The following is a 14,551-nucleotide window of genomic DNA, read 5'->3' on the forward strand; positions in this document are numbered from 1 at the left end:
ACTTTTCAAAATTCTGCATCTGGAGACTGGATCCCATGCTGTCCCAGACACTCTCCTTAGTGCCCTCCAACCCAGTGATACCTCAATGCCAATTAGTCAATGTCCCTGGTCTTATTTGACAAAACACCTTGATCCTATTACAGTTCTGAATAACAATGATAAGCCCTCGGAGATTTGTTAATTAATACATAACAGTTTATGTAAAATACTTTCATTCTGATTCAACAAGAAGCTTCCACTGATCTACAAAATAAAAGGGAATTTAGTAAAATATTTTACTTGTCTGATTATCATTGTCTGATTAAACATTGTCCCATTCCTCAGTTTTATAATGCTTTGAATACTGTTTTCAATCAAAATCAAACCTTATAATAATTTCTGAGCAATTATACAAGGCAAGGTAAAGTCACCATGTCTCAGATGACCAGAGCCTCAAATGGGAGTGCTGACTGGTGGTGAGTTTAGCCTGAGGATAGCCGTACCTCAGGTGAGGGGTAAGGTTGAGAAGGCAGACCTTCATGAATAACCTCAGCCAGTACGGACAGTGAACCCACACTGTTGGCTTTGTTCTGTGTCATGAACCAGCCATCCAGCCAACTGAGCTAAACTACCTTTATTCAGTACTTTTGACATCCTCAAGATGTTCCTGAATGTTTTACTGATAATTTATGCACAGAAATGTTCCACAAATAACAATCAATAATTAAGATTGTCAGACTTTTGAATGGACCTACCTTATATTAAGTTGATCTTTCTCTATACCCTAGCTATGACTGTACCACCACATTCTGCACTCTCTCCTTCTCTCTGAGCCATATGCTTTGTCTGTATAGTGCACAAGGAATATACTTTTCACTGTATACTAATATATGTGACAGTAATAAATCAAAGATGATACAGTTTAGTGATGTTGCTTCAGAATTAACTATTGACCAAGACATTGAGCAGAAACGCTCCATTCCTTTCCAAAATAGTGCTTGATCTATTTAGCACTCACCCAAGAGGGTGGATGGAGCCTCAGTTAAACATCTGAAAAGGATGGATTCTCAGACAGTACATGTGCATGAGCATGAATAAAACAAAGGTTTTGCAGCCATTTTTGCATATTGATGATTCATTTTTTTCTTAAAGGGAGAGGTCTGATGCTAAAGGAAATATATTTTAGTCATATTTCTTGTGCAGGGTTTGTTCCAATCATTCAGAGCCATTTTATCCGGATCCAGCAGCACTATATTGATATTGCAGCAGCATAATTGATCTTAATTGCTACAATCTTTGTTCTAATCTAGACTAATGCAGGGTTCTGTTATTTTGTGTTTTCTGCTGAGATATTTCTGAGTCGAGCTTGATTGACAGGAAAGATCATATGACTGGGTACAGCTGGGCTTTCAGAGAACTCAAGGCAGTCTGCATTTTGGAATCTTTAGAGAGAGATCACTTTCTCTGTATCTCTTGCTCTCTGAGGTCTGGAGACTGGAATCTGCTAAGAAATTAGTCTCTTTCTCTGAGATTCTACTGTCTGTGGTGGAACTTTCTCTGAAAGTTGCGACATGAGAATTATAAGACAGAAGTTTGTATGGATCACTCTCCACAAGTGGCAAAAGGTTGGAAATCTAGTACCTATATACATAGCTTTGGTTTCAGTGCTAACTCGTTCTAAAGAAGGGATTTATATCTATGTGGGAAATTGTTAAATTGGAACAAAATAGATAGCTAGCAGTAAAGAATTATACTTTGTCATGTTTTGGTATTTTAATTTGTAAAAGTTATGCTAATTCCCTTTGTTATGTTCCAACTGTGTTCTTAAATAAAGTTTGATAAAAGCTTACTAGTGGATCACTTGAATCATACCTGGTGTGAAGCATCCTATGCTCACCCTAATACTAAAATCAAATGTAAAAGATAGGCCTAGGCTAATTTCATAAAATGCCTTGGAGTTTCTGATCTGGTCTTTAACACTGGGCTAGTTGATGATTCCTTTGAGAATTTTTGGTATTGGTTCTTGTTATGCGTTGTAAAGAAATGCATCTTTGTGTGGTTGGTCACTTGGTGTGCTGTGACATCACCAGAGTCATTTTCAACATTGTTGAAAAAAAAATTGTGAGCAGATGAAAGAGAACATTTACTTACCACTTTGAAATTGGACAGATTTCCAGGCTGTGGGGTCCTCGCACATGATGGGCTGCAGCAACAGAGGCACTCAAAGAGAGAGAGTCTCTGTACTCTTAAAGGGGAGTTACTACTCCAAAAAAAGGAATAATTATAAGCAAAACCTTCTTTGCTTAGTGAAGTGGAGATTTATTGCCTAAAAGAAGCAGTTGAAATTTTCTAAAAAACTACAAGTCCAACAAAAGTGTGAGGAAGTCAAAGAAAGTACAATTTAATAACCAGTAACTGCAATGGTGGGCAAAGGCCAAAGGGTACATAGAGGCTTTCGAAGAAAATGCGGAAACATGGATTGCTTGCAAAGAGAGATTTCAAATTTATCAAGCTATTGGATGAACTTAAAGTAGTCATTTTCCTATGTGTAGTAGCATGTAAACCCTTTACATTGCTACAGAGCCTTGTCCATTTTGAGAAGCCTACAGAAAAAACTTACAAGGAACTGACAAAGTAATTTTTCATCTAAACCACTAATAATTGCTGAGAGATTCCAATTTCATTGATGCAGCCAAGAAGAGGGCAAAAAATACTGCAATGCATTGTAGCCCTGAGAAAGTCAATGAAGAATTGCAAGGTTGGCTCGACCCTCAAAGACACTCTTGTGAGACAGACTTGTTTGTGGACTTTGAAATGAAACAATTCAAAGTGATTGCTCATCAAAGGTTCTTTAACAGTAAAGCTTGCTGTTGAGATTACATTGTCCATGAAAGAAACTTCCCAAATTGGAGCCAAAATGCACAAGATGGAAATGGACAAGAAGAAATGTCTTAAAATGCAGGGATGCCATAGGTGTGCTCGGGCCGGACACTTGTCACATGAATGTTGGAGTAGAGAAAATTGATGTAAAAACTGTGGCACACAATGGAGATATTTTGGACATAACAGACTTCTCAAACCTCAAAAGGTATGCAAATGCAAGAACATATCAAGATGCAAAAACATAGGTCTACAAAATATTTGATCAGGACAAAAATTTCCAAGATGATACAAGATTAGAAAAGATTCAAGAACTTAAATTAGTACTGTGTGCAGTTTTGGGCGCCGCACCTGCGCAAGGATATTTTGGCCCTGGAGGGAGTGCAGAGGAGGTTTACTAGGCTGATACCGGAGTTGAGGGGGTTGAGCTATGAGGAGAGGCTGAATAAACTAGGCTTGTACTCGCTAGAGTTTAGAAGAATGAGGGGAGATCTCATTGAGACGTATAAGATGATGAATGGGATGGATAGGATAGAGGTGGAGAGACTCTTCCCGCTCAAAAAAGACAGTAGGACTAGGGGGCACAGCCTCAAGATAAAGGGGAGGCGGTTTAGAACGGAGTTGAGGAGGAACTTCTTCACTCAAAGGGTGGTGAATCTCTGGAATTCTCTGCCCGTTGAAGTGGTGGAGGCTGCCTCGCTAAATATTTTTAAGAAGCGGGTTGATGGGTTTTTGATAAGAGAGGGGATTAAGGGTTAAGAAAAATGTGAATATTTCAAATCATCTATCAGTTATTTTGGTCACGTAATAGACACAGATGGCCTTCACAAAGAAGCTTAGAAAATGACAGTGATGCTCGATGTGCCAAGACCACAGAACATGTCACAGTTGTGATCATTTTAAGGACTAATCAATTATCGCAGGAATTTCATCCCAAACCTTGCAATAGCACCAAAGCCACTTCATAATTTATTGTGTGCTAACCAGCAATGCAATTGATAAAGAAATGTGAAAGTGTATACAAAGGAGTTAAAGGATGCTCATGCAAACAACAATATTGGTTCACTGTAACCCAGAGTTGAATATTTAACGAGCTCATGAAGAGAAAGAGGTTGGTAAAGACAAATGTAGGTCCCCTACAGGCAGAAACAGGGGAATGTATAATAGGGGACAAAGAAATGGCTGAGTAACTGAATCCATACTTTGTTTCTGTCTTCACAAAAGAGGACACAAATCAGATCCAGACACATCGGAGAATGCAAAATTTAGTGAGAGGGAAGAACTGAGGGAGGAGATCAATATTAGTAGAGAAATAGTGCTGGGAAAATTGATGGGATTGAAGGCAGATAAATCCCCAGAGCCTGATAATCTACATCCCAGAGTACTTAAGGAAGTGGCTCTAGAAATAGTGGATGCATTGGTGATTATCTTCCAGGAATGTATAGACTCTGGAACAGTCCCTACAGATTGGAGGGTATCTAATGTCACTCTAATATTCAAAGAGGGAAGCAGAGAGAAAACAGGGAATTATAGGCCAGTAAGCTTAACATCGGTAGTAGGGAAAATTCTCAAATCCATATCAAGGACTCTGTAGCGGAGCATTTAGAAAGCATTGGCAAGATCAGACAGAGGATGGATTTATAAAGAGGAAAATCATGCTTGGCAAATCTGTTGGAATTCTTTGAAGATGTAACCTGTAGAGTTGACAAGGGGGAGCCAGTCGATGTAGTATATTTGGACTTTCAGAAAGAGTTTAACAAAGTCCTGCATAAGAGATTATCATGCAAGATAAAAGCGCATGGGACTGGGGGAAGTATATTGAGATGGACTGAAAACTGGTTGGCAGAGAGGAATCAAAGAGTAGGAATTAATGTGTGCTTTTAAAATTGGCAGGCGGTAACTAATGGGGTGCCACAGGGATCGATGCTGGGACCCCAGCTATTCACAATATATATTAATGATTTGGATGAGGGAACAAAATGTAACATCTCAAAGTTTGCAGATGATACCAAGTTGGGTGGGAGGGTGAACTGTGACAAGGATGCAGAGACCCTTCAGAATGATCTGGACAGGTTAGGTGAGTGGATAAATCAGTGGCAGGTGCAGTATAATTTGAATAAGTGTGAGGTTATTTGCACTGGAAGCAAAAATGGATTACTACCTGAATGGCTGGGTCCTGGGTGTCCTTGTGCACCAGTCACTGAAGATAAGCATGCAAATGCAGCAGGCAGTAAAGAAGGGAAATTGTATGTTGGCCTTCATTGCGAGAAGTTTCGAGTACAGGAGCAGGGATGTGTTGTTGCAGCTATACGGGGCCTTGGTGAAGTCATACCTAGACTATTGTGTGCAGTTTTGGTCTCCTTTTCTGAGGAAGGAGGTTCTTGCTCTCGAGGGAGTGCAGCAAAGGTTTACAGGCTGATTCTGGGGATGGCAGAACTAATGTATGAGGAGAGATTGACTAGATTAGGATTGTTTCCGCTGGAGTTCAGAGGAATGAGCGGGTATCTCAGAGAATTATAAAATTCTAACAGGACTAGACAGGGTAGATGCAGGAAGGATGTTCCCAATGGTGGGGGAGTCCAGAACCAGGGGGGGTCACAGTCTGAGGATTCAGGTAGACCATTTAGGATGGCAGCGAGGAGACATTTCTGCACCAAAGAGTGATGAGCCTGTGGAATTTATTACCACAGGAAGTAGTTGATGCCAAAACACTGAATGTATTCAAGAGGTGGCACTTGGGGTGAATGGGATCAAAGGTTATCGGGAAAAAGCAGGATTTAGGCTATAGAGTTGGACGATTCCCCATGATCGTAATGAATGGCGGAGCAGGCTCGAAGGGCCAAATGGCCTCTCCTACTCCTACCTTCTATGTTTCTATGTGATGCACCACCCTACGGGGTGGGTACTACGGCATCTCACATTATGGCCACTGAGGAGGCATTGTCAATAGCATTTGTATCAGGAATGTTATTAAGCACAGAACGAAATTTTGCACAACTTGAGAAAGAACCCCTCATTTTTGGCATTAAACAATTTCACCAGTACCTGTCTGGCCAACAAGTTACTTCATTAACTGACCCCAGGATATTGACAACTATTTTTGCTCCATTCCATTATTACCCATAAGTTATCTATAATGTTGGGCATTGATACTACCAGCACATAATTACAAAATCAAGTATTCGAGATCAGAACAGCAAGCTAACGTATTTCCACGACAAGACAAAACCAAAACCAAGAGACAGCTACATCAGCAAATTATATTTCTCCCAGGTAGAGAATGTCCCAGTAGCAAAGGCAGACAAGGAATAACCTGGTAATTAGTAGGGTCATAGACACGATACTAAGAGGTACGTCAATGAACAAAAGAAGAATCCTGAATTCAGTCCTTATATAATGAAAGAACTTGAATTAACTGTCCAAAATGGAGTATTGCTATCAGGGAGATATCCCTCCGTGCTTACGAAGCTGAATCCAGGAACAGTGCAGATGAAAGAGCTAGCACAAGTTTATTTTTAGGGGTTGGGCTTTCCTCACAAATAAAAGAAAAAGTGGGGCAATGTCAGTCATGCACTAGAACATGGAATACTCCACCTCTTAGAACCGTTTCTCCATGGGACAGGCTAAAACAACCTTGACAGAGGATATATATCACTCCGTGGGATCCACTGAAGGCTACATTTTACTTGTCCTGGTGGATCTGCATTCAAAGCAGCCCAAATGCAGGAAAATGAAATCCATCATGATGGAAAGAACCATATAGAGGTTGAGTGCATTGTTCGCAAGATTTGGAGACTGAACAACTAGTCAGTGATAATGAGACACATTTCACATCCCAGGAATTTGTGGATTACCTGAAGGTAATGGTATGCAACACATATCATCCATCCACTCACGGATTGGCAGAAAGACTAGTACACTCACTGGATTCTTTCATGTCATGTTTCAAAGAAGAAGGTCCATTATCCATGAGAGGAAACAAGCTTCTCATGTCCCATTGGAACACAGCTCATCTCACCACACAAAATTCACCAGAAATTCCTGAGAAGGAAACTGAGAACTGGATTTGATCTACTGATTCTACAGGAATAGAGCAACAACAAGCACAAGTTATTCACTGTGAACAAACATCAAAACAAAATGTTTATAATTTTAAACAAGGAGAAGAAACTACTTGGCAAGTGAGAAGTGGCACCTGCAATCATCCCAGCGAAGACAGGGCTGATTTCTTATTCAATGCAACTTGATGATGAGAGAATATGACGGAGACACACAAATCTAATCCTCGATTCAATAAGTGAATTAGCGGAGACGGTATCAGTACGTCAGAAACCCAAGGTTGAGAAATTTCTGAACCAAAGATTACTATAGAACCAAGTTCAGATTCTACTCCAGGAGAACAGCCAAAATCTCTGGAAGCAACTTCACAAGATGAAGTACCTGATAATTGAGAGGAACAGACCAGCGAAGATGTCAAAGATCAGACTCCAGAATGTTGTATCTCACCAAAGTGGAATCAATGTCCACCAGAAAGACTCTCAGATTAATTGTACATATGTAGACAATAGCACTTGGCAATGTAACTGATGTTCATTGGGGATAATCATTAATTTTTAAAAGTTTGTTGTCGGACTAGTGAAGTAAAGGGTGAGGGATGTCATGTATTGTAAAGCAATTCATCTGTGTCATGGGTCACATGATATCACCAGAGTCATTCACAGGTTCTTATCTCTGTGTTAGACTTCATCCTGGCAATGGCTCTCAAAATAAATCTGCATTTAACTGGTTCAAAACCCACATCGTGGCATCTTATCACCTTTTAGTACTGCCAGTCAAAACATCTGACATAGAACTCTTTTTTTTCTGTTTTCCACAGAAAACCTTTCTAAATTTACTAACAATTCCAACAGGGTTCCACAGCACAATGGACAGAGTTCACTGTAAAGTGGATATATTTAGTTTACAACAGGAGTAATTTGTCTGTGTGGTTGCACTCTAAAATCAAAATGCTCTGCATTAAGTCCAAAGATCACTAAAAGTCAAGAGGACAGGTAGATAATGTGATTAAGGAGGCATATGGGATATTTCCCTTTATTATCTGAGGCACAGAATATAAGAGCAATATGATAGAGCTGTATAAAACACTGGTTAGGCCATAGCTAGAGTACGGTGTACGGTTCTGGCCACCATACTAGAGGAAGGATTTGATTTCACTGGAGAGGGTGCAGAGAAGATTCACCAGGATGTTGCCTGGGCTGGAGCATTTCAGCTATGAAGAGGGGCTGGATAGGCTGTGGTTGTTTTCCTTAGAGCAAAGGGGGGGACCTTATCGAGGTGTACAAAACTATGAGGGATATCGATAGGGTAGATACAAAATAGATAGGACAATGCTTTTCCCCTCAGTAAAGGGGTTAGTAACAAGGGGGCGTAGATAAGGTAAGGAGCTGGAGATTTAGAGGAGATTGGAGGGAAAGCTTTTCACCCAGACGGTGTTGGGAATCTGGAACCTGAAACAGCTGAAGAAGCGGGACCCCTTAACATTTAGATGAGCTCTTGAAACGTCTTGGCTTACAAGGCTACGGACCAAGTGTTGGATAATGGGATTAGAATAGATTGGTATTTGATGGCTGGCAGAGACCCAATGGGCTGAAGGGCCTCTTTCTGTGCTGTAAAACTCTAGTACATAATCTAGAGCATAATCCAAGTTGAAATTTCACTGCAGTATTGATGCAGCATTACATTTTTGGAAATACCAGCTTTTAGATGTGATTTTATGCCAACCACGAAAAGCTGGCATTTCCAAATTCAACTGTGGCAAATGTGGAATTCATTTCCACAATGTAGTTCAGACCAAAACATTGCCTGATTTCAAGAAGAAATTAGATATAGCTCTGAGGATGTGTCTAGGGCGGTATTAGGGCAATGGATAGAGGAGAGCCGGTGGATGTGGTCTTTCTTGATTTTCAGAAGGCGTTTGACAAGGTACCTCACAGGAGGTTATTGCAGAAGGTCAGGGGACATGGAGTTGGGGGCAGGGTGTTAGCGTGGATAGAGGACTGGTTATCAAATAGGAGGCAGAGAGTGGGGGTCAATGGGTGCTATTCGGATTGGCGGTTGGTGACTAGTGGGGTGCCCCAGGGGTCGGTGCTGGGGCCTCAGCTTTTTACCATTTATATAGATGATCTGGAGGAGGGAACCGAGTGTATGGTGTCGAAATTTGCTGATGACACCAAGATTGGTGGAACGGCAAATTGCGTGGAGGGTGTGGAGAGTCTGCAGAAGGATCTAGATAGGCTGGGCGAATGGGCCAGGAACTGGCAAATGGAATTTAATGTTGGCAAGTGTGAGGTGGTCCACTTTGGTAGGAATAATGGTAGGAAGGATTATTACTTACGTGGCGAAAAACTGCAACAGCCGACAGTGCAGAGGGACCTCGGGGTCCTTGTGCATGAGTCGCAAAAACCCAGCTTGCAGGTACAGCAGGTGGTCAGGAAGGCGAATGGGATGCTGGCCTTCATAGCGAGGGGGATTGAATATAAAAGTAGGGAGGTCTTGCTGCAGCTGTATAGGGCATTGGTGAGACCGCAGCTGGAGTACTGTGTGCAGTTTTGGGCACCGCACCTGCGCAAAGATATTTTGGCCTTGGAGGGAGTGCAGAGGAGGTTTACTAGGCTCATATCAGAGTTGAGGGGGTTGAGCTATGAGGAGAGGCTGAATAAACTAGGCTTGTACTCGTTGGAGTTTAGAAGAATGAGGGGAGATCTCATTGAGACGTATAAGATGATGAATGGGATGGATAGGATAGAGGTGGAGAGACTCTTCCCGCTCAAAAAAGACAGTAGGACTAGGGGGCACAGCCTCAAGATAAAGGGGGGGCGGTTTGGAATGGAGTTGAGGAGGAACTTCTTCACTCAAAGGGTGGTGAATCTCTGGAATTCTCTGCCCATTGAAGTGGTGGAGGCTGCCTCGCTAAATATTTTTAAGACGTGGGTTGATGGGTTTTTGATAAGAGAGGGGATTAAGGGTTATGGGGAGAGGGCGGGAATGTGGAACTGAGCCACGACAGATCAGCCATGATCTTATTGAATGGCGGGGCAGGCTCGAAGGGCTGGATGGCCTACTCCTGCTCCTATTTCTTATGTTCTTATGTTCTAAACCTCCTCTGCACTCCCTCCAAGGCCAAAATATCTTTGCGCAGGTGCGGCGCCCAAAACTGCACACAGTACTCCAGCTGCGGCCTCACCAATGCCCTATACAGCTGCAGCAAGACCTCCCTACTTTTATATTCAATACCCCTCACTATGAAGGCCAGCATCCCATTCGCCTTCCTGACCACCTGCTGCACCTGCAAGCTGGGTTTTTGCGACTCATGCACAAGGACCCTGAGGTCCCTCTGCACCGTCGCCTGCTGCAGTTTTTCGCCACGTAAGTAATAATCCTTCCTACCATTCTTCCTACCAAAGTGGACCACCTCACACTTGCCAACATTAAATTCCATTTGCCATTTCCTGGCCCATTCGCCCAGCCTATCTAGATCCTTCTGCAGACTCTCCACACCCTCCGCACAATTTGCCGTTCCACCAATCTTGGTGTCATCAGCAAATTTCGACACCCTACACCGAGAGTCTGAAAACAAGATTATTGCCACCTCGGCCTTCTCCAAGAGATTCCTGAAATAACTGAGAAAAACAATCTGTGAGACTGGCTGTGGGTCATCGCCTCCGATAAGGAAAACTACGAACCCCATTATTTCCAGCCAGGATGAAGAGGAGTCTGAAACTGAGGATTAAAGGGAGCTCTGTATCTGCGGGTCAAGGACTCGTACAGAATAAGTGCTGTTTTTCACCAGGAACTGATTAAAGTCTGGAACCTGGTCACCTCACTCCACAGCTCTCCTCTGTCTGGAATAGTGGCTATCGTCAGGGAGTCGCTGCTCAGGAATCTGCAGGTCCATCAATACCATCACCAGCGGCTGGTGGGGGGAAGGGCTGGGACTGCTGGGGTGACCAGGATCAGGGACGGGCTGAGTGGTGGAGGAGTGGGCTGGATGACCTCATTGGAACCGGCGTGTCAGGTATCAGTGGTTATCCAGTTTACAGCCGATGCCCTCCAACGCCCTGAACCGGTGGTGCTCCGAGGCACACGAGGTCTGGAGGAGGCGCAGACGTGCGGTGAACTCCAGTCTGAGTGCACCCCTGCTCGGACAGAATTTCACATCAGCCCCAAAGCCGAACTGTCCATCAGGAGCTGGAGTCCCACAGCTCGAGGAGCCTTGTGGAAATGTCCTCTGTGTCCTTTAGCACAGCACAGAGGGGTTTCCTGTACGGGCTGCTGCTGCACACCTTTCACCTTCTTACCTTTGTTCACCATCCAGACACACCTTGCTGCTGTCCAGCGGTGGAGGTCCCTGGTGGAGGGCTCTCTGTGAGGGAATACTCCTATTTACCATCGGGGACTCTGGGCAGAGGGTGTTCCACACGACCGTCCCATACAACCACAGATTGTTTTGGTTCACAGATTCCCAAGATGCCTGTTGTCTTTTGCAGGCTTGTGGAGTTTGCAGACCATGTAAATGTTAATTATTTTCATCCCTTTTTAATTTCCTGGAAACCTTTTCCTTGAGTTTTGTTTTCACTTCAGCCCCACATTCCTGGTCTTCAGGCACCCGGTGTGGAGAGGGGTGGGGAGGGAGGAGGACCTCCTCAAAGACCTGCTCCTGGGTCAGGCCAAGCTTGTCATCAACAGGTCCAGGCAGTGGGTGATCGAGGCCAAAGGTGAGGGCGGACAGACTGGATTTTAAAAAAATGCAATAGAGGAAAAGGGGCCACTCTCTTTGGGGGCTCCATTTTAAGATGGGGAGGGGGTGGTTGCCAAAGATAGAAACACTTTTCCTACTGGTTGCAGCCTAAAACCCAATCCCCATCCTCAACTCCTCACCCACCCCACACTGTCCCGAACCTGCCCAAACCCTTCCTGCCAATCCCTGCATTTGCCCATTCACAGGGTCCATGAGGCTTCTTCTGCTTTCATTGTGCCCACTAATACCCACTTGGCACTGCTGGAACTGATGGAGCTGCCAGTCAATGCAATTGTCTGAAATATTGTTCAAGTGCACGATTTCACACACTCGCCAGAGTGATGTAAAGTTCTGGTTTAAGATTCACAGGAAGATCAGTTTATTAACCTTTGGGTTAAAGCACAGTCACATCATCAAAATGTGGAATTAACTGATCCTGACAGATAAATATAATTCGTTAAACTTGTAATTACTCCAAAACAAATATACGTTGTAGTTTGTAAATATTTCATTATTCAACTCTTACCATATTCTGCAACAAATTCCCGAAGTTCGAGCTCTGAAAAAATAACAAGAAAAACATAGTTTTGAATGTTAGAAACCATGATTTCATTAAAGCGAAATATTGCAGACGTTGGAAACTGGAAATAAAAACAAAAACTGCTGGAAATACTCAGTGAGTCAGGTGGAGTCTTTGAGAGAGAAACAGGTTGATGTCCTTTTGTTAGAGCTGGAAATAATAGAGATTTAACAGGTTTTAAACAGAGACAGAAACAGAGAAAGGGGCAGGGAGGAAAGAACCAAATTCAAGTGAGGGGAACAGATGAGAAATAACAGAATATCAATAATTAATTCATTCCTTTACCTCTCTTTTGGTGAAATGATGTAAAGACCAGCCAAGTCCTTTAAAGGATAGATAGATGGATATTATGGAGCATCAGGAAATGGCAGGTATGATACATGGATTGTCCATATCAATCCTAATAGGTTTAGACTGCGGATAAATCCCAGATCCAAGGGGTGGAATTTTCCGTGATGATTTTAAGTGGGATGGTGAGGAGGTACTGCCGTGTGCTTCCTGCTGGGTGGTGTGGCAGGGAATCATGCCTGATTTCACACTCGTTCACTCATTAATTATTCATGGGTGAGTTTCACACTGAATCATGTGCCGGGTCTGAACTGACTCACCCGTTCCGCTGTCACCAAATGGACTCCAAGTTCCAGGTACCACATTTAAACCTCACCTCACTCTCTCCAGACCAGCTTTTAGAAGAGGTTATTAGGAAATATCTGCTACAAAGAAGAAAACTGCTTCTTGGTTCTGCAATGACTCCCAGGAAACTCTCATGAAATGGGATACCCTTTACCCAAGGGATGGCCCCAGGAAACACACCAGCCTCACCTCGCTGGGCCGGGAGGCCATTGAAGGGCAGCTGAGTGGTTTGGCCAGCCGCCCCTCAAAATACAATCCAGTGCAGGAAGAAGATGAACGATCTCCTCCACTCCACCAGGGTAAACCATCCTTCTCTTGACTCCAATCTCACTCTCTCATTATAGCGTCATGTAGTCAAAGTGTTACATTGTTCAGAAAACTCACACAATATTTACTGACAGACATCAGCACTGATTGTCTCACGGACACTTTAACATCATCTCATCTATCATGCTGCAAAAACACCATCCTCAACCCATCCTGGTGAGGGTTTAGCACACACAGCAGGCATGGATCCTTCCCAACCCTCTCACCACAATTGTAAGAACATAAGAACTAGCAGCTGGAGTGGGCAATTCAGCCCCTCGATCCTGCTCCGCCATTCAATCCAGTCGTGACTGAACTTGTCTCAGTCACAAGTCCATCTTCCTCCCCGTTCTCCATAAGCCTTCAATCCATTGCCAATTAAAAATCAGTCAATCTCCTCCTTGAATGTGATTTGTGTTCCGGTATCCACTGCACTCTGGGAAGTGAATTCCACTGATTCACGACTTGTTGAGAAAAGTAATTTCTCCTCATTCCTGTTTTAAATCTGCTGCCCCCTTATCCTAAAACTATCATCTCTTGTCCGAGATTGCCCCACAAGGTGGAACATCCTCTCTCCGTCTACCCTGTTAATCCCCTTTAGCGTGTTATATACCTCAGTTAGATCCACTCTCATTCTTCTGAGCCCTGGACCGTGTCGGCCTACACAGCCCAACTTCTCTTCATTAGTTGTCACTAATAGTTTTGCACTGGAGTTTTCCAAGGACTGAATGATGGAGCTGACTTTCTTCCCACTGAAATCCCTACACTGTGTGTTGGAGACAGGGACCCAGACACCCTTAACTTAGACACTGTCACAGTAATACAAGTGAACAGAAACCACTGCTTACAAAAAAAGATTCTCAAAGCTGACTCACAAATATTGATCAATATCTTAAGATCCAGATATTTCAGGTCTAGTCCATAAAAACAAATAATATTTGATTTGAGGCCACATGTGGAAGTGGTTATTCAATGTGATTCTCCACAGTCAAACCTCAAACTTAATCCTGTTCTTGGATGTATAGAACATAGAACATAGAACACTACAGCACAAACAGGCCCTTCGGCCCACGAGTTGCGCCGATCACATCAACCCCTACCAATCTATAGACCTACCTATAACCCCCAATCCCATAAAACCCCATATACTCATCCAGAAGTCTTTTAAAAGACCCCAGCGAGTTCGCCTCCACCACCACTGATGGCAGCCAATTCCATTCACTCACCACCCTCTGAGTGAAAAACTTACCCCTAACATCACTTCTGTACTTTCCTCCCCGCACCTTAAATCTGTGTCCTCTCGTAGCGACCATTTCAACCCGGGGAAATAGTCTCTGAGAATCCACCCTATCTGTTCCTCTCAACATTTTATAAAC

General features: G+C 43.2%; 1 protein-coding gene across 1 annotated transcript in view; it reads right to left on the bottom strand.

The window, feature by feature from the left end:
• LOC145337285 (zinc-binding protein A33-like) overlaps positions 1-14,551 on the bottom strand; it is a 47,927-nt gene that overhangs the window by 22,721 nt on the left and 10,655 nt on the right. The window contains exon 6 of the mRNA XM_080182077.1: positions 227-238. Within this exon, the coding sequence (XP_080038203.1) occupies positions 227-238 (12 nt within the window). The remainder of the gene's footprint in view (positions 1-226; positions 239-14,551) is intronic.

Source organism: Carcharhinus amblyrhynchos, unplaced genomic scaffold (assembly GCF_965287045.1).
Source record: "Carcharhinus amblyrhynchos unplaced genomic scaffold, sCarAmb.v2.hapA scaffold_45, whole genome shotgun sequence".
Taxonomy (NCBI): Eukaryota; Metazoa; Chordata; class Chondrichthyes; order Carcharhiniformes; family Carcharhinidae; genus Carcharhinus; species Carcharhinus amblyrhynchos.